The sequence below is a fragment of the Desmodus rotundus genome, chromosome 13, assembly GCF_022682495.2.
Source record: "Desmodus rotundus isolate HL8 chromosome 13, HLdesRot8A.1, whole genome shotgun sequence".
NCBI lineage: Eukaryota > Metazoa > Chordata > Mammalia > Chiroptera > Phyllostomidae > Desmodus > Desmodus rotundus.
The window spans coordinates 41,564,996-41,584,604 of NC_071399.1; the positions used below are offsets into that span (position 1 = coordinate 41,564,996).

Below are 19,609 nucleotides of genomic sequence, written 5' to 3' on the forward strand. Positions count from 1 at the left end.
GTGTCACAGAAGATATATTAAGGCAGACATTTAAAAACTAAAAAATAAAAATTCTGCATGACATGCTATTCTTAGGAAATTAGCCTTTTAAAGTTAAGCTCAAAGTAAATACTATTTGAACTGGGATACAATTTTAATTCAATTCTAAAGAGGGCTACATTTGACTTAGAAATATAGGTCAATTCTTGTCTTAAGATGTATCTACAAAAATTATTTCAATGAATACTTTTAGCTTCATGCCAAAATTATAAACACTGTGTACAAATTAACATAAGTGAGTATTACTAATACATACCTCGGCACATAGGTGGAAATAGCAAAGAAGTATAGTTGCTTCAGAACATGTGATAACCAAAATGATAAACACCAGAAATAGGAAGCCAAACATATAATACATCTGGTGCGACCTATAATCAAACATATCAAAATGAAAGTATAAATATTTTCTCTTTGACACAGTAAATGACACAATCTTTTCATTTTTCTTCAACTGAAAATGTTTGCTTTTTCTCTCAACTAATCAAAGAAGACAAATTCACATAGATTTAGATGGTGATGGGGTGGGGATGGGGAGAAAAGATATGGCAACGTCATGGACTTTGCCTTCCTACTCAGGTAGAGCCTGAAACTCTTATTAATTCAAATATGCTCAATCTACTTGTCTACTGGTAAGTCTGACAAATTTGATAAAAAAATCAATGGAAAGGCAGAGCCAAACTAAGAAATGGTTACATTTAGTGTACATATATGCAGTATATGTAGTTTCTTATCACATATAAAATCAGGTGAATTTGGAAAATATTATAACAATCAGAAGGAAAGAGGTTCTAATCACTAAAAAGCTCAAATTTAGTTCTCACTTTATGCTCATCGAACCTTGATACTTTCTTTAACATATGTCAATGTGATCAAATAACTATCATAATATACTGCAATCTGTACACCCTAATAAAGTGGATCAAAATTACCACTATGAGATTCTTCATGCAAATAAGAAATCGGAGAATGAAGAACTTGGGATAAGAAAGGACTCTGAAAGGTTAGCTAGCTCAACCCTTCCTCTAATGCTTGCTTGAAACCCCTCTATCAGGAGCTCAAATATCTTCTCTGAAGCAAGTACCAATTACTTATTTAAAAATAGAGGCTTGGAGATAATTTTTGTCACATGGTACCTGTGACACATAAATTACTTAACTTTCAAAACCTCATTTTAATCTCTGTAAAATGTGGATTAATAACCACCTCATAGGCATGTGAAAAGTAAGAGGAATTAATAAGTCCTCAATCAATAATAGGTGTGTATCATTATTATTTTTTTCTCACATGGAAAAAAAACCCCTTTTGGTTCTTAAGATTATTTTTTAATTGCATTTTATTGTTTATGTTATTACAGTTGTCCTTGATTTTTCCCCTTTCCCTCACCTCCCCCAGCAACCCTCTCCCTCTTAAGACTTCTGATTATTAGAGAATGGTTTACATTTGTAAAATAAGAATAATAACCCATATAAACAAAAAGAGAAAGCTAGTACTATATATGTTGGTAATGGGCATAAGAGGACTTAGTCCTTAGCTTACCAAATACTATTCAGAATGAAGAAAAGCTGTATAAAGATGCATCCAAAGGGCAAAATTCCTCCCATGATAATACCAGGCAATGGCTTTGTGTAGAAGGACTGTTCAGGAATCTGACGTGGAATCTGATTGGTTCGAACCGGGTGTTCAATGGCCTTCAGTAAGAAAAAAATGGAAGAAAAAAGAAAGAATTTGTAATTATATATCTATTTTAAAAATTCTTCTCTGTACTAGATTATTTGCCTGTTTTTTCTCAGCTTCCATGCTGACACTAATGGCAATACAAGTCTACTTAAGTCATCAACAGAAACCTGTATTTAGAAGCAGCAAACCAGGCACTAGGTGAAGTATTTCCTGTCTACTAGAACAAGCCACCACTGCTACCAGCAGTTATCCACTGACTAGTGGCTTTACACTGATAGCGAATATTCAGAAGAAGATAATATAGTATTTAGAAAAAAGTGGTTAATAAAAAAGTAGAGTTACGTTTTCCTTTTTAGATATATATTCCCTGTAATAAATTAGCTGGTTCTGAAATTATTATCAATGTATTTTTATTGGCAGATGGGCAATGTCATCTTTATTAAAATTAAAATTACTCAATTTTACTAAGACCCAAGAACATGAAGAAGACAATGAATGGCTATATAAAGCTTTATTACCATAAGGTATGAGTAATGTTCTCAATTATTATCTCTTTCATAACACACTACATGACAGTACAAAAACAACTAGAATCTAAACTACCTAAATATAGTTATATGAGTGGGAATAAAAGGGCACGTATGTAGAAATTCATTTTCTTGCAAAAAAGTTCAAAACACACTTCTAAAGTTTTTGTGACGATACATCAAAATGTAAAACTTGTCTCACTGAGATTATACTTTCATGGACTACATTTTTACATGTATATATATATGATTCTATGAATATATATATATTCATAAAACTATTACATCTTTCAATTTTTATATTTTTAGAATTTTAAGTCCTTATCTAATCTATGTTGTTTAAAAAATCTCAAACTGTATCGGTTTACTATTTGTGCTATGTAGATATTAAATCATAGATTAAATAAAATGCCAAAGAATTGAAAAATCTTTTATTAGACTGGCATGGTAGGTACAGTGGAGACTATCAGACAATGACAGCTTCTTTCAAAGCAATCCAGGTCACTTCTTTTAACCTTGTGGAGTGAATATTTTCAGAGAGGAGCAAGGATAGTGAAGTTAGAGAAAGACATTGAAAAATAAATTCTCATTTTCCTCTTAGTCTGAGGATAGAAGGGGATAGCAGAGGTGGAGAAAGATAAGGCAGTGAGGGAGGAAGTGACCCTTGATTATAATCTTCCTTAAAATCAAGTTGTTAGCAGGTAAGCTATATAAGATTTATTATAAAGCAGAGAGAGCATGGCAGAGGAGTAGGTGGGAACTGAGTCCACTTGCTCCTGCACCCAACTGGGACCCTTAGCTGATCTTCCAAAGAACAAAGTGAACAGCCAACAGAATCTTAGCTGATAAGTTTGGAAGCCAAAGTGTGCAGAGGACTCTTCAAAATGGTCGGTAAGGAAGTTTTACAGGCAGACAGGGAAGGTCCTCGGAAGTGTGGCTGCCACCCCTGGACAACGGAGGAGAGCCGGGTCAGTGATAACAGCCTAGTGGCTCCCTCCCCTCCCAGAGCCGGGAAATCCCAGACCCTTGCCAGGAGAGACTTGAACGTGTAAAGTCGCCTGGTGGGAGGGTGGGGGGTGAGAAGGGCAGCATTCACACACACAGCTGGCGGCACACCCAAGCTGGGGTGGAGGTCGCTGGTCTGGACAGTGCCAGAGAGCGGGGGATCCTGGCGGTAACTGGAGCTGGGAGAACAGGTGGGCCGCGACTGGCTGTGACCCAGACAGACTCTGGACTTGCCAGAGGGTTGGAGTGTGTGGAAACCTGGTCGGGGGCTCAGAGAGGCAGTAGCACCAACAAAGACTTTTTCCAAAAGGGGAACTGAGGCACACTGGGCAGGGACTTTGCATGCACAGCTGCCAGACCAATAAGGGCGATTTGCTCCCACTCAGAGCACCACATGGATTGATCAAAAGGGTGCAAAGTGAGGTGCTTTACTGGCTCCAACCCAGTGCACAACTGTGCAGAATAGAGTCAGGGCAGCAAGTGCTCCGATAGTGTGGGCTGCAAACTGGGCACCTGTGATTACTGTAGCCCAGACTGAGCCCCCATCCTTGAGGAACCATCGGAAAGGGAAAACAGACCCCAACCCCCCACCATGTGCAGGAGCCCAGAAGACCTGCAAAAAAAGGCTCGGCAGGCTTAATGCCCCACCATGCCCCACCAAGAGTAAGACAGTAAGAGCTGGACCTGAGAGAAAACCAGAGATGGATCCAGAAAGAAGTCAGAAGGTGAGCACCAACACCTGAGACAAATTTCACCTTGCTCTTCATCAGAATTTGCATTTTTATTTCTCGTGTTCATTTTCCCCTTTCATATTGCTTTTTAATTTTTCTTCTTTCACTTCACTTGTATTCCAAATAACTCACTACTGTTGGCCTTCTACTTTTTACTTTTTATTCAGATCATACATTTTTTAAATCATACTACTGTTATTCCAAATCCAACACAGGACCCTTACCTGGTTTTAATCCATTTTGCCATATTCCTGAGCTTTATTACTGTTGTGTAAACTTTATTTTCTCTCACACTGAGCCATGTTCCTATCTCTTAATCTCACTATTTCTCCTCCATCTAACCTCACATAAGTGCTCTTCTTTCTTAAGTCAGCTCACATTCTTTTCCTTCTCTAATAAGAGTTTTCTTTCTTTTTCACCTTTTATAAACAGTGGCTAGTTAGGCAAAATACCATGGTTATTGATGTACTTCTCCAATGGAACTCTGATTTGTTCACTATTTGTTTGTACTTTAAATCCCATAAAATATCCTCCTTCCCCCTGCCCCTGATCAGTTCAGTGAGGAATTTTATTTCATTTCTCTTTCTTTCCCCCCTGCTTTCTCAACCTGGACTTTACACCGCACTCTTACTAGTTTGCTTCCCCCATCCTCTCAAAATCATTTTTCTTTCCTGTAGACATCTCATATTCACTTTCTGCCTTTCTACAACATTCTTATTCCGGTTCCACCTTTATTAAGCTTCTATTGGCTGTCATTTCTATTGACCCTCCTGTGGCTATTTGGCAATTTTCATCCCATTGGTCTAATATCTTTTCAATTTTACTTCAAACCTCATAGTATACTCTTCCTCTTCTTACTCCTTTGTTCCCATCACCCCTTCACATTTAATTTACATTTTAAATTTTGTTCTCTCCCTTTCTTCGCTCTGGTTCTATCCCTATTCTTATCAATTTTCCTTCTTCTTACCACTCAATAACATTTCCCCCTCATTTAGTCATCTCATATTCCCTTTGTCATAGCTTATAATATCTGTAATCTCTCTTCACCTTTATTAATCTTTGTTCAATTGCAGTTGAGATTGCTGATGTGGTAGAGGGGTTCTTTTTGCTGGCGTAGGTTCAGTTGTTTGGTAATACTGCTTTGTTAACCAACACCTGTACAACAGCATACGAGACAAGGTGGGAGTTGTGATTACCAGTAAATCCGCTGAGGGGAGAAACCACCAACAAAGGAGCCACCAACAACTAAAACCCAAGTACGACAAGAGAGTCCACAAAAATGGAAGAAAGGGCAACCCTAGAACATCCAGACAAGAATACCAAAGAGATTGCAACACTGAGTCCCACAGAACTCCTTCCACAGAAGTTCACCCTACGAAGACAGCTGGCAAAGTAGAGCATCTGGAGTCACAGAAACAAACAAAAACAGTCTCTTAAAATGAGGAGACAAAGAAAGAACCCCAAATCAAAAGGAATAGAAGAATTCCCAGTAAAAGAGCTAAGTGAAATGGAGGCAAGCAAACTATCAGACAGAATTTTTAAAAAATGGTTATAAGAATACTCAAGAAACTCAGTGACAACCAGAAGGAACTGAGGGTGCACTACAACAGCATGAAAAAGTAAAGAGAAACTATAAACAAGAACCAGGAAGAAATGAAGAATACAACATCTGAAATAAAAAATACACTACAAGAAATTACGAACAGGCTGGATGAAGCAGAGGACTGAACTAGTGAGCTGGAACACAAGGTAGAAAGAAATACCTACATAGAGCAACAGCATGAAAAAAGACTCAGAAAGTATGAGGAAAGCTTAAGGGAACTTCAGGACAACATTAAACGTAACAATATTCGAATCACAGAATACCAGAAGGAGATGAAATGGAGCAAGGAATAGAAAACCTGTTTGAAAAAATGACAGAAAACTTCCCTAACTTGGAAAGGGGAAAGGCCATGCAAGTGCAGGAAGCACAGAGGATCCCAAACAAGTTGAACCCAAAGAGGCCTACTCTAAGACACATCATAATTAAAACTCCAAGTTTTAAACACAAAGAGAGAATTTTAAAAGCAGTAAGGGAGAAACAGATAACAACATACAAGGGAGCTCCAATAAGCTAGCAGCTGATTTTGCAACAGAAACAATACAAAACAGAAGGGAACAGCAAGAAATATTCCAAGTAATGAAAAGCAAAGGCCTGCAACCCACTACTCTACACAGCAAGGCTGTCATTTAAAATAGAAGGCAAAATAACAAGTTTCCCAGACAAAAGAAGGTTACAAGAATACACCTACACCAAACCAGCATTGCAAGACACGTTAAAGGGACTGCTTTAAGAAGATAAATGGATACAGTGAGAGAAAGAGGAATACAGGTACAAAAGAAAAAACGGGAATGAGTATGTACCCGTTTCAGTAGTAACATTAAATGTAAGCAGATTAAACACTCCAATCAAAAGACACAGGGTAGCTAAATGAATAAGAAAACAACCCGCACATACGCTGTCTAAAAGAGACCCACCTCAGAACAGAAGACCTAGATAGACTGAAAGTGACGGGTTAGAAAAAAATATTCCAAGCAAATTCAGAGGAAAAAAAAAAGCCGGGATAGCAATACTTAGACAAAAGAGATTTCAAAACAAAGGCCATAAAAAGAGACAAAGAAGGCCATTTCATAATTCTAAAGGGACAAATCCATCAGGAAGCTATAAACATTGTAAACATACATGCATCCAACATAGGAGCACCCAAACATATAAAGAAAACCTTGGAGGACTTCAAGAAAGATAGAGACAGCAACACACTTATACTAGGGGATTTTAACACCCCACTGTCAAAAACGGACAGATCATCCAATCAAAGTATCAACAAGGACACTGTGGCACTGAACTACACACTAGATCAAATGGGCTTAACCAATAATATATGGAACCTTTCATTGCAAAGAAGCAAAATAGACATTCTTTTCAAATGCACCCAGAACATTTTCAAAGATAGACTACATGACAAGACACAAAACAAGTCTCAACAAATTCAAAAAAACCAAAATCATATCAAATAATTTTCAGATAAAAATGGCTTGAAACTAGAAACCAAACTTGGGGAAAAAACTCAAAAACAACCAAAACATGGACACTGAATAATATGATATTAAACAATGAATGGGTAAACAATGAGATCAAGGAAGAATCAAAAAGTTTCCGGAAGCAAATGAGAATGAACACACAACAACCCAAAACCTATGGGACACAGTGAAGGCAGTCCTGACAGGGAAGTTCATAGCAATACAGGCCTACCTAAAAAAGACAGAAAAATTTCAACTAAACGACCTAACCCTATATCTACAAAAACTAGGGGAACATCAACAAACAAAACCCAGAGCAAGAGGAAGGAAGGAAATAATCAAGATCACAATGGAATTAAGTGATGTGGAGACTAAAAGAACAATTCTAAGGATCAAAAAATCAAGGAGCTGGTTATTTGAAAGGATAAACAAAATTAACAAGCCTTTAAGCAGAGTCATCAAGAAAAGAGAGATGATGCAAATAAATAAAATCAGAAATGAAAGAGGAGAAATTACAACTGATACCACAGAAATACAAAGGACTGTAAGAAATTACTATGAAAAACTGTATGCCAAGACATTTGAAAACCTGGGCAAAATAGACAAATTTCTAGAAACATATAATCCTCTAAGACTGAGTCAAAAAGAAGCAAAAAGCTTGAATAGACTGGTATCAGCTGGTGAAATTGAAGCAGTGATCAAAAAACTCCTGGCACACAAAAGTCCTGGGACAGATGGATTCACAGAGAATTTTACCAATCATTTACAGAAGTGCTAACTTAATTCTTCCCAAACTATTCCAAAATATCCAAGAAGAAGGAAGACTCCCAAATTCTTTTTATGAGGCCATTATTATCCTAATTCCAAAACCAGATGAAGACACAACAAAGAAAGAAAACTACAGGCCAATATTGCTGATAAACATAGATGCTAAAATCCTCAAAAAAATATTGGCAAACCACATCCAGCAATACATTAAAAAGATCATACACCATGATGAAGTGGGATTCATCCCAGGGATTCAAGGATGGTACATCACCTGTAAATCAATAAATGTAATACACCACATAAACAATATGAAAGAAAAAAATCACATGATCATATCAATAGATACTGAAAAGGCTGTACTTTGATAAAGTACAGTACCCATTTATGATAAAAACACTCAGCAAAGTAGGAGTAGAGGGAGCATACATCACCATAATAATAAAGGCCATGTACAAGAAACCCACAGCCAACATTATATTCAATGGGCAAAAACTAAAAGCTTTCCCACTAAGATCAGGAACAAGTCAAGGGTGTGCACTTTCACCACTTCTATTCAACAACTATCGGGAGTTCTAGCCAAAGCAATCAGACAAGAAAAAGAAATCAAAGGCACCCAAATTGAGAAAGTAAAACTGTCACTGATTGCAGATGATAAGACAGTGTACATAGAAAACCCTAATGACTGCACCAAAAAACTGTCTGACCTAATAAATGAATTTGGAAAAATGACAAGATATAAAGTCACCATTCAGAAATCGAAGGCATTTTTGTATGCCAACAATGAAATATCAGAAACAGAAATTAGAAAAAAGAAAAAAAGAAGCAGAAATTAGGAAAAAATCCCATATACTTTAGCAACAAGATAAATAAAATACATAGGAATAAACTTAAAGAAGGATGTAAAAGACCTATACTCAGAAAACGACACAACACTGAAGAAAGAAATTAAGGAAGACACAAACAAATGGAAGTATATGCTGTGATCATGGATTGGAAGAATTAACGCCATCAAAATGCCCATACTACCAAAAGCAATCTATAGATTCAACACAATCCCTATTAAAATACCAATGACATATTTAACAGATATAGGACAAATGTTTCAAAAATTTATATGGAATAGGAAACAACCCTGAATAGCCTCAGCAATTCTGAGAAAGAAAAAAGTAGGAGGGATCACAATACCTGATATCAAACTATATTACAAGGCAATTGTAATCAAACAGTCTGGTACTAGCATAAGAACAGAAACATAGACCAGTGGAACAGAATAGAGAGCCCAGAAATAAACCCATTTCAATAGAGTTCAGTTAATATTTGACAAAGGGGGCAGGAACATAAAATGTAGTAAAAAGAGCCTCTTCAATAGATGATGTTGGGAGATCCGGACAAGTACATGCAAAAAAAATGAAACTAGACAACCAACTTACACCATAGACAAAAATAACTTAAGATGGATAAAAGACAAATATAAGTCGTGACAACATAAAAGTCCTAGAGGAAAACATAGGCAGGAAAATATCAGTATTTCATGAATCAATATTTTCAAAGATATATCACCTAGGACAAGGGATATAAAGGAAAGAAAAAACAAATGGAACTACATCAAACTAAACAGCTTCTGCACGGCTAAAGATAACACCAACAAACTGGCAAGGGAACGAACTATATGGGAAAACACATTTGCCAATGATACCTCAGACAAGGGTTTGATTTCCAAAATATAAAAAGACCTCACATAACTCCACACCAGGAAAACAAGCAATCCATTTAAAAAATGGGCAAATCACCTGAACAAATACTTGTCCAAGGAGGACATACAGAGGTCCCATAGACACAAGAACAAATGCTCAACATCACTAGCCATTAGAAAGATGCAAATTAAAACCACAATGAGATACCAGTTCACACCAGTCAGAATGGCCATGATTTATAAATCACCAAACCACCAGTGCTGGTGAGGTTGTGGAGAAAAGGGAACCCCAGTACACTGTTGGTATGAATGCAGACTGGTGCACCCACTGTGGAAAACAGTATGGAAGTTCTTCAAAAAACCAAAGATGGTGCACTGGCTGGTGTGGCTCAGTGGTTGAGTGCTGGCCCTCAAATCAAAGAGTCACCAGTTCAATTCCCAATCTAGGGCACACAGCTGGGTTGCCAGCCAGGTTGCCAGTAGGGCGCATGTGGAGGCAACCACACACTGATGTTTCTCTCCCTCTCTTTTCTCCTCCTTTCCCCTCTCTAAAAAGTAAATAAATAAAATCTTTAAAAAAAAACCCCAAAACTAGAGCTTCCGGCCAAGATGGAGGCGTAGGTAGACACACTGTGCCTCCTCGCACAACCAAAACAAGGACAACAATAATTTAAAAACAGAAAATAACCAGAACGGACAGAAAATCTAACTGTATGGAAGTCCGACAACCAGGGAGATAAAGAAGAAACATTCATGCAGACCGGTAGGAGGGGCGGAGACAGGCAGCCAGGGTGGAGAGGACCCGCACCAAGGCGGCAGCTGGCAGCAGCTGGCAGACCCAGCAAGGTGGTGGATTGTTAAATGGGGCAGGCCAGGCTGCAACTAGCAGACCCCACAAGGTGGTGGTTGGCAGACCCTGTGGCTCCACATTCACGCATACATAAACTGGGAGGAATGGCAGGGGAGTAAAGCAGACCTCACAACCCAGGGCTCCAGTGTGGGGAAATAAAAGCCTCAAACCTGATTGAAAACACTCGTGGGGGTTGAGGCGGCAGCAGGAGAAACTCCCAACCTCACAGGAGAGTTTGTTGGAGAGACCCACAGGGGCCTAGAGCATGCACAAGCCCACCCACTCGGGAATCAGCACCAGAGGGGCCCAATTGGATTGTGGGTAGTAGAGGGAGTGACTGAAAACCAGCAGAGTAGAGCAAGTGGCACTGTTCCCTCTCGGCTCCTCCCCCACGTACAGGCTCACAGCACAGCTACCAGCGTTACCCCGCCCTGGTGAACACCTAAGGCTCCGCCCCTGTACATAATAGGTGCGCCAAAATAAAACAAAACAAAAAAATGGCTCAAATGAAAGAACAGATCAAAGCTCCAGAAATAATACAACTAAGCAACAAAGAGATAGCCAACCTATCACATGCACAGTTCAAAACACTGGGAATCAGGATGCTCACAGAATTGGTTGAATTTGGTCGCATATTAGATGAAAAAATGAAGGCTATGAAAAATGAAATAAAGGAAGATATACAGGGAACCAATAGTGATGGGAAGGACTCTGGGACTTAAATCAACGGTGTGGAGCAGAAGGAAGAAAGAAACATCCAACCAGAAAAGAATGAAGAAACAAGAATTCAGAAAAATGAGGATAGGCTTAGGAACCTCCAAGACATCTTGAAATGTTCCAACATCTGAATTATAGGGGTGCCAGAAGGAGAAGAGGAAGAACAAAAAATTGAAAACTTATTTGAACAAATAATGGAGAACTTCCCTAATCTGGCAAAGGAAATAGACTTCCAGGAAGTCCAGGAAGCTCAGAGAGTCCCAAAGAAGCTGGACCCAAGGAGGAACACATCAAGGCACATCATCATTACATTACCCAAGATGAAACAGAAGGAGAGAATCTTACAAGCAGCAAGAGAAAAGGACACAGTTATCTACAAAGGAGTTCCCATAAGACTGTCAGCTGATTTTTCAAAAGAGACCTTACAGGCAAGAAGGGGCTGGCAAGAAGTATTCCAAGTCATGAAAGGCAAGGACCTACACCCAAGATTGATCTATCCAGCAAAGCTATCATTTAGAATGGAAGGGCAGATAAAGTGCTTCTCAGATAAGGTCAAGTTAAAGGAGTTCATCACCAAGCCATTATTATATGAAATAGTAAAGGGATTTATCTAAGAAAAAGAAGATCAAAAATAGGAACAGTAAAAATGACAGCAAACTCACAGTTATTAACAACCACACCTAAAACAAGAACAAAAGAAAACTAAGCAAACAACTAGAACAGGAACAGAACCACAGAAATGGAGATCACATAAGAGGGTTATCAACAGGGGAGTGGGAGGGGGAGAGAGGGGGGAAGGTCCAGAGAATAAGTAGCATAAATGGTAGGTGGAAAATAGACAGGGGGAGGGTGAGAATAGTATTAGGAAATGTAGAAACCAAAGAACTTATAAGTATGACCCATGGACATGAACTATAGGGGGGGAATGTGGGAGGGAGGGGGTAGGCAGGATGGAGTGGAGTGAAGGGGGGGAAATGGGAACTGTAATAGCATAATCAATAAATATTTAAAAAAAACCCAAAACCCAAAAACTAATGATGGAAATATCTTTCGATCCAGCTATCCTACTGCTTGGGACTACACCTAAGAATACTGAATCCCTAATTCAAAAGAACCTATGCATCCCAATGCTCATAGCAGTGTTATTTACAATAGCCAAGAGCTTGAAACAGCCTAAGTACACATCAATAAATGAGTGGATAAAAAAATTACATTACATTTACACAATGGAATACAACTCAGCAAAAAGAAAGAACTCCTACTCTTCGCAACAGCATGGATGGAACTGGAGAGCATTATGCTAAGTGAAATAAGCCAGGCAGTGAAATACAAATCTCACCTGTAAGTAGAACCTAACAACAATACAAACAAATATACAAAATAGAATGAGAGACCTGGAAATAAAGAACAAACTGACAATGACTATAGGGCAGGGGAAAGGGAGATAATGAAGAAAGGGAAGGGGCAAGCAAAGGAACACAAATTAAGGACTGATGGACACGGACAATGGGGGGAATTGACTGTGGGAGCTGGGGGGTGGGATGGGGTGTAATGGGGAAAAAGGTGGGACAACTGAAACTGAACAATAAATAATTTAAAAATAAAATATTTATTATAAAGCAATTTTTACTTTAAAAATTGCTAGCCTTAATTTATAGTCACCTCTTTTACAACTTCACTTCTTAACCCATACACTTGGTTACTTAGTTAAGTAATGCACACTAGAAAACATTTATTGCTAAGGAAAAAGTATACATACGTTTAAGGTTAAAGTAAAAAGTAGGAAAATAATTTATTTTAATGTCAAAAATTCAGAATTTTGATTAGTTTAAACTAGATTTTCATTTCCTATTAATTTATATTAGTTTCCACTTACCTAGAGAACTTTGAAATCTCAATTTATATCTGTAATCTCTCTACTACACTCCTAAATATGTACAACTTTTTAAACAAAATTGCAATGAAACTTCAGTCATCAATTTTCTGTGAATTCCAGATCCCACAGAACAAGTTTATATCTTTTAGACATGTATCTTTTAAGGTGGCATATGCTACTTTCCACAGTTGAAATTCATTTGAATAAGTTAAACTTACATTTTTCTTAAAACCAAAGTATGCACCAATAAATGTTAGAGGCACAGATATGCAGAACCAAAGGGCCAATATGGCAACCAGTGTTCCAAAAGGAATAGCTGCTGAAGATCCTTCTCCCCAGAGAATCAGATTCATTATGAAAAAGTCAGCAAATACAATCCTGAAAGACAAAATAGGCTTTTAAGTAAAACTTGAGTTAGAAGCAAAACGAAATAGTAGCAATCATATGAAGTAATATAATATCACAACTTTATTTCCTTTCATTCTTTCTTCTATGAGTACATTTTCAAAAACATGACTGTAATCTTACTACAATCACTTCTATGTACCCCACATAGTTTTTAATGTTACCGAAGTCATCAATTTTTTTCCTTTATCCTTTGGGTAACTTGTTTAAGAGAAGAAAGCCTTTCCTAACCTGGGATCATGAAAATACTCTTCTGTATCATCATCTAATTATTACACCTGTTAGAATACATTTCCATTTTAATCCATCTAGAACTGATTCCATGTGTGTGAGATAAGAAGAGAATTTTTCTCCCTTCATGTAGCATGCTTCCATGTATACATGGTCTATTTCTGTGTTCTCTGTCCTGCTAGCCATGGGTCATTTCCAAACTCCTTCATAATACTTAGTTTTCTTATCAAGAATCATGGCGAATTTGTATCTTACTAGTTAAGCAATGTAGACTGGCCATATGGATTATGCCTATTTTGAGAAGTTATTTCAGGATATTATAAAGGTTTTCTGCTGCTAATACTCCTGTAAGTAGATTCCTGTTCCCACAAAACTACCACATGCATTAAAATATATTATTTGCTATTGGCAGTATTCATGATCTTGGAATAATAGGTGACATCTAGCCATTCTGCCAAACTCTTATTAATTCTACAAGTTTTACATAGCTGAAATTTGTTGATGTTCTCTGTATATAACATGCCACCAATAATATGATCTCCAACTTTTGAAATGTATTCCTTGTTTCATGCTAAACTGAAGCCATAGAAGTGATTTAATGAAAGGATCTCTAGTGTTTCATCATTAAATGACAATGGATAGAGATGAGAATTTTATTAATATAAGAAACCATTTCCCTGTCCTTTAAATTCTTTTTTTAAAGGTTTTTTTTTAAAAAAAGATTTTATTTATTTATTTTTAGACAGAGGAGAAGGGAGGGAGAGAGGGAAAGAAACATCAATGTGTGGTTGCCTCTCACACGCCCTGCACCGGGGAACCTAACCCAGGAATGTGCCCTAACTGGGAACTGAACCAGTGACCCTTTGGTTTGCAGGCCAGTGCTCAGTACTCTGAGCCACACCAGCCAGGGCTCTCCATTGAATTCTTTTTTGAAAATTTTTTTTGATTTTTACTTATTTATTTTTAGAGAGAGGGGAAGGGAGGGAGAAAGAGAGGGAGAGAAACACTGATGTGTGAGAGAAACATCAATTGGTTGCTTCTCCCATGCCCCCAACTAGGGACGTGGCCCACAACCCAGGCGTGTGCCCTGACCAGGAATTGAACTGGCGACCTTTTAGTTCACAGGCTAGCACTCAATCCATTGAGCCACACCAGACAGGGACATTAAATTCTTTTTAAATCTGGAAACAATGTTTAATATTATCAAATGCCATTTTGTTATGTCTACTGTAATAATTATTCAGGTGTTTATTTGTATAAAATCATATGAATCAATTTCATAGTATTGAAACATCCTTCTTTTCCTAGGTGAGCACCAATTTCCCTTAATCTGGGAACTTGGGTTCTTGGCTTACTCTGTCTCTGCTTATCTCACCATCCTACTAGTGAATACCTATTTTTGAAGATAAAATGAAGATCAGAGAAGGGTTGTTCAGAGACGTAAAGGAACAGCCATAGGACAATTTCTACAAAGCCAAAAAAGGAAGGAGTTTCAAGGAGAAGGTATCCCAATGTCAGACAATGTAGACAGGTAAAGACAGTGAAAATCATTTCTAGATTTGAAAATGACATCACTGGTAACCTTAGAGAGAAGTTCACTAAAATGATAGAAGAAAAAAAGAAAGACAGCATGGGTTTACCCTGTAAATGATTGTTGAGAAAATGAGAGTAACGAAGTGTAGACTATTTTTTCAAGGAATTTTGTTGGGAATGGAAAAGAAATAAGATAGGAGACAGCCCCTTTTTGGATGTGGGAGACCTAAGCATATGTGTAGGAATAAGAGATGAAACACATGAAAAGAACACAGAAAGGGAGAAATGGAAGATCAGGGGGACATTTGAAAGTCAAGATTCTGAAGCAAATCATGACTGACAGTCTTGGTAAGGAAGGACACTTTCTGAGTTGACAGCAGAAGAAAGAGGACAAAAGATATAGTTTGAGAAAAGCACTAAAATTTGAATAGAACATAAAAGGTCGAGTCTTCAGGAGAGGTAAAAATCTCAGATTACTTATCCCAAATGTTTATTAAAATTTCAGCTATTGTGCCTTGGCTGGTGTAGCTCAGTGGATTGAGCATGGGCCTGTGAACCAAAGGGTCACCAGTTCGATTTCCAGTCAGGAAACATGCCTGGGTTGCGGGCCAGGTCCCCAGTAAGAGGTGCACAAGAGGCAACCACACACTGATGTTTCTCTCCCTCTCTCCCCTCCTCCCTTCCTCTCTTTCTAAAAAATAAATAAATAAAATCTTAAAAAAATATTTTTTGGCTATTATCACTTTCATTACTGGCCTCCGGATTAAACCTTTGGCCTGCTTTATTGCTGCTGACAGTTCAGAGGTTACTTCTTGCCCACCAGATGGAGAGAATTTGGCGAGTTGGGAAGAAAGTAGGTTCTATTTCTACGATTACATATACATCAGATACTTGATATCAGAAGCTATCCTCCAAAGGGACATGTTTTTTTATTGCGTTGGTTTTTAAATTTTTCAAAAGAATTTTGTTATGTGTTTACTTATTGGAATAAACTCTAAAATGCAGCAATCCTTTTGATAAAAATCTAAAAATACAACCTACCTGAATGATCTCAGGTGAGGATTCCTTTCTATGGTCATGTCTAAAGCTTTAAATGAAGTATATAAGCCATTTACATTTAAGGTTGTTATTGACAGATATGTATTTAGTGCATTTTTATGTTCAACAATTTTCCTCTATTGTTTTCTCTTTCTAAAGAAAAGGCATAGGGTAGCTGAGTAGATAAAAAAACAAGACCCATATACACGCTGCCTCCAAGAGTCCCACCTCAGATCGCAAGATACATAACGACTAAAAGTAAAAGGATATAAAAAAATATTGCATGCAAATGGAAAGGAAAAAAAAGCTGGAGTAGCAATAGTTGTATCCTACAAAATAGACTTTAAGGCCAAGACTACAGTAAGAGACAAAGGAGGACACTACATAATGATAAAGGGAACAATGCAACAAGAGGACATAACCCTATAAACATTTATATACCCAACGTAGGAGCACCTAAATATATAAAGCAAATCTTGATGGACACAAAGGGATAGAGATAGACAGAAAAACAATTACAGGGTAGGATTTTAACACCCCACCAACATCAATGGACAGATCTTCCAGATAGAAAATCAACAAGGAGATAAAGGCCTTAAACAACACACTAGATTAAATGGGTTTAATTGATGTCTTCAGAGCATTTCATCCCAAAAGAATATACATACTTTTCAAGTACAGATGGAACGCTTTCCAGGATAGACCACATGTTAGGACACAAAACAAGTCTCAATAAATCTAAGAAGACTGAAATCATATCGAGCATCTTTTCTGACCACAGTGCTATGAAACTAGAAATCAATCACAAAAAGAACACTGAAAAACATACAAAGACATGGAAGTTAAATAACATGTTATTAAACAATGAATGGGTCAACAACGAGATCAAGGAAGAAGTCAAAAGATACCTTGAAACAAATGAAAATGAGAATGCACAAATCTGTGGGACACAGGGAAAACAAGCCTAAAAGGGAAACTATTAACATTACAGGCTTATCTCAAAAAACAAGAAAAAGCTCAAATAAACAATCTAAGTTTATACTTAAAGGAACTGGAAAAAGAACAACAAACAAAGCCCAAAGTGCGCAAAAATGAAATAATAAACATTAGAGCAGAAATAAATGAAATACACCCACAAAAGATCAATGAATCCAAGAGCTGGTCCTCTGAAAAGATAAATGGGATTGACAGACCTCTGACCAGATTCACCAAGAAAAACAGAGAGTACCCAAATAAAATCAGAAATGAAAGAGGAGAAATAACAACTGACACCAAAGAAATATAAAGGATTGTAAGAAAATATTATGAACAACTATATGCCAATAAACTGGACAATCTGGAAGAAATGGATAAATTCCAAACATACAATCTTCCAAAACTAAATCAGGAAGAATCAGAGAGTCTGAATAGACAGATTACACCTAGTGACATGGAAGCAGTAATCAAAAACTCCCAACAAACAAAAGCCCTGACCGGATGGCGTCACAGGGAAATTTTACCAAACATGCTGGGAAGAACCAACAACTCAGCTTCACAAATTATTTCAAAAAATTCAAGAGGAGGGAAGGCTCCCAAGCTCACTTTATGAGGCCTGCTTTATCCTAATTCCAAAGCCAGATAAAGGCATTATATAAAAAAAGAAAATTATAGGCAATATCCCTGATGAACATAGACGCTAAAATCCTCAACAAAATATTAGCAAACCAAATACAGCAATGCATCAAAAGATCATACACTGTGATCAAACGGGATTTATTCCGGGAATGCAAGGTTGGTACAACATTCGCAAATCAATAAATGTTTTCACCACATAAACAAAATAAAGGATAAAAACCACATGACCATATCAATAGATGCAGAAAAAGCACTTAATAAAATCCAGCACCCATTTATGATAGAAACTCTCAGCAAAGTGGGAATAGAGGGAACATACCTGAACATAACAAAGGCCATATATGACAAACCCAATACCACCATCACATTCAATGGGCAAAACCTATAAGCGTTCCCCTTAAGATCAAGAACAAGTCAGGGATGTCAGCTTTCACCCCTCTTATTCAACATAGTACTGCAAGTCCTAGCCACAGTAATGACACAAGAAGAAGAAATAAAAGGCATCCAAACTGAAAAGGAAGAAGTAAAACTGTCTTTATTTGCAGATGACATGATACTATACAGAGAGAACACCAAAGATTCCACCAAGAAACTACTAGGACTGGTAAGTAAATTCAGCGAAGAAACAGGATACAAAATTAATATCCAGAAATCAGCTGCATTTTTATATGCCAACACAATTTCCCTAACAGAAAGGGAAATTAAGAGAACAATCCCATTCACAATTGCTTCAAAAAGAATAAAATACCTAGGAATAAACCTAACCAAGGATGTAAAAGACCTGTACTGGGAAAATTATGAGACAGTGAAGAAGATCCAGTAAATAGAAGCACACACTGTGTTCATGGATAGGAATAATTAACATCATTAAAATGTCCTTACTACCCAAAGCAATCTATAGATTCAACTCAATTCCTATCAAGATTCTGATGGTATATTTCAAAGAAGTAGGACAAATATTTCAAAAATTTATATGGAACCACAAAAGGCCCCATGTAGAAACAGCGATACTGAGAAAGAAGATCAAAATTGGAGGAATCACACTACATAATATCAAACTATATATACTACAAGGCCATAGTAATCAAGACAGCATAGTATTGACATAAAAACAGACACAGATCAATGGAACAGAATACAGAGCCCAGAAATAAAACCACACATTTATAGTCAATTAATATTCGACAGAGAAAGCAAGCACATACAATGGGCTCAAGATACTTTATTCAATTAATGGTGTTGGGAAAATTGGACAAATACATACAGAAAAATGAAACTAGACCACTTTTTACACCACACACGAGAATAAACTCAAAATGGATCAAAGACTTAAATGTTAGACCCAAAGCCTTAAAAATTGTAGAAGAAAACACAGGCAGCTAAATGTTGTACATTGCTCACAACAATGTTTCATTGGATATATCTCCCCAGGCAAGGGAGACAAAAGAAAAAATAAACAAATGGGACCACATCAAACTAAAAAGGTTTTGCAAAGCAAAGAAAACATCAACAAAATAAAAAGACAACCCACAGAATGGGAGAAGATATTAGCCAACACATCTGATTAGGGTTTAATATACAAATGTATAAAGAACTTAAAAACCCAGCACCAAAACAACCCCTCCAAAAAACCCCAAACAATCCAGTTAAAAAATGGGCAAAGGACCTGAATAGACACTTCTTCATAAAGGACATACAGATGGCCAATGGACATATGAAATGATGCTCAACCTCACTAATCATCAGAGAAATGCAAATTAAAACCACAATGAGATACCATCTCACACCTGTTAAAATGATTATCATCAATTAATCAACAAACAACAGCATGTGGAGAAGGCGAAC

At 37.3% G+C, this 19,609-nt stretch overlaps 1 protein-coding gene across 1 annotated transcript in view; it reads right to left on the minus strand.

Moving 5' to 3' along the window:
- Positions 1-19,609, minus strand: part of TM9SF2 (transmembrane 9 superfamily member 2) — an 80,528-nt gene that overhangs the window by 6,317 nt on the left and 54,602 nt on the right. The window contains exons 13-15 of the mRNA XM_024578943.2: positions 13,162-13,321; positions 1,576-1,727; positions 296-407 (exon numbers count right to left, since the gene is read on the minus strand). Coding sequence (XP_024434711.1) covers positions 296-407; positions 1,576-1,727; positions 13,162-13,321 — 424 coding nt within the window. The remainder of the gene's footprint in view (positions 1-295; positions 408-1,575; positions 1,728-13,161; positions 13,322-19,609) is intronic.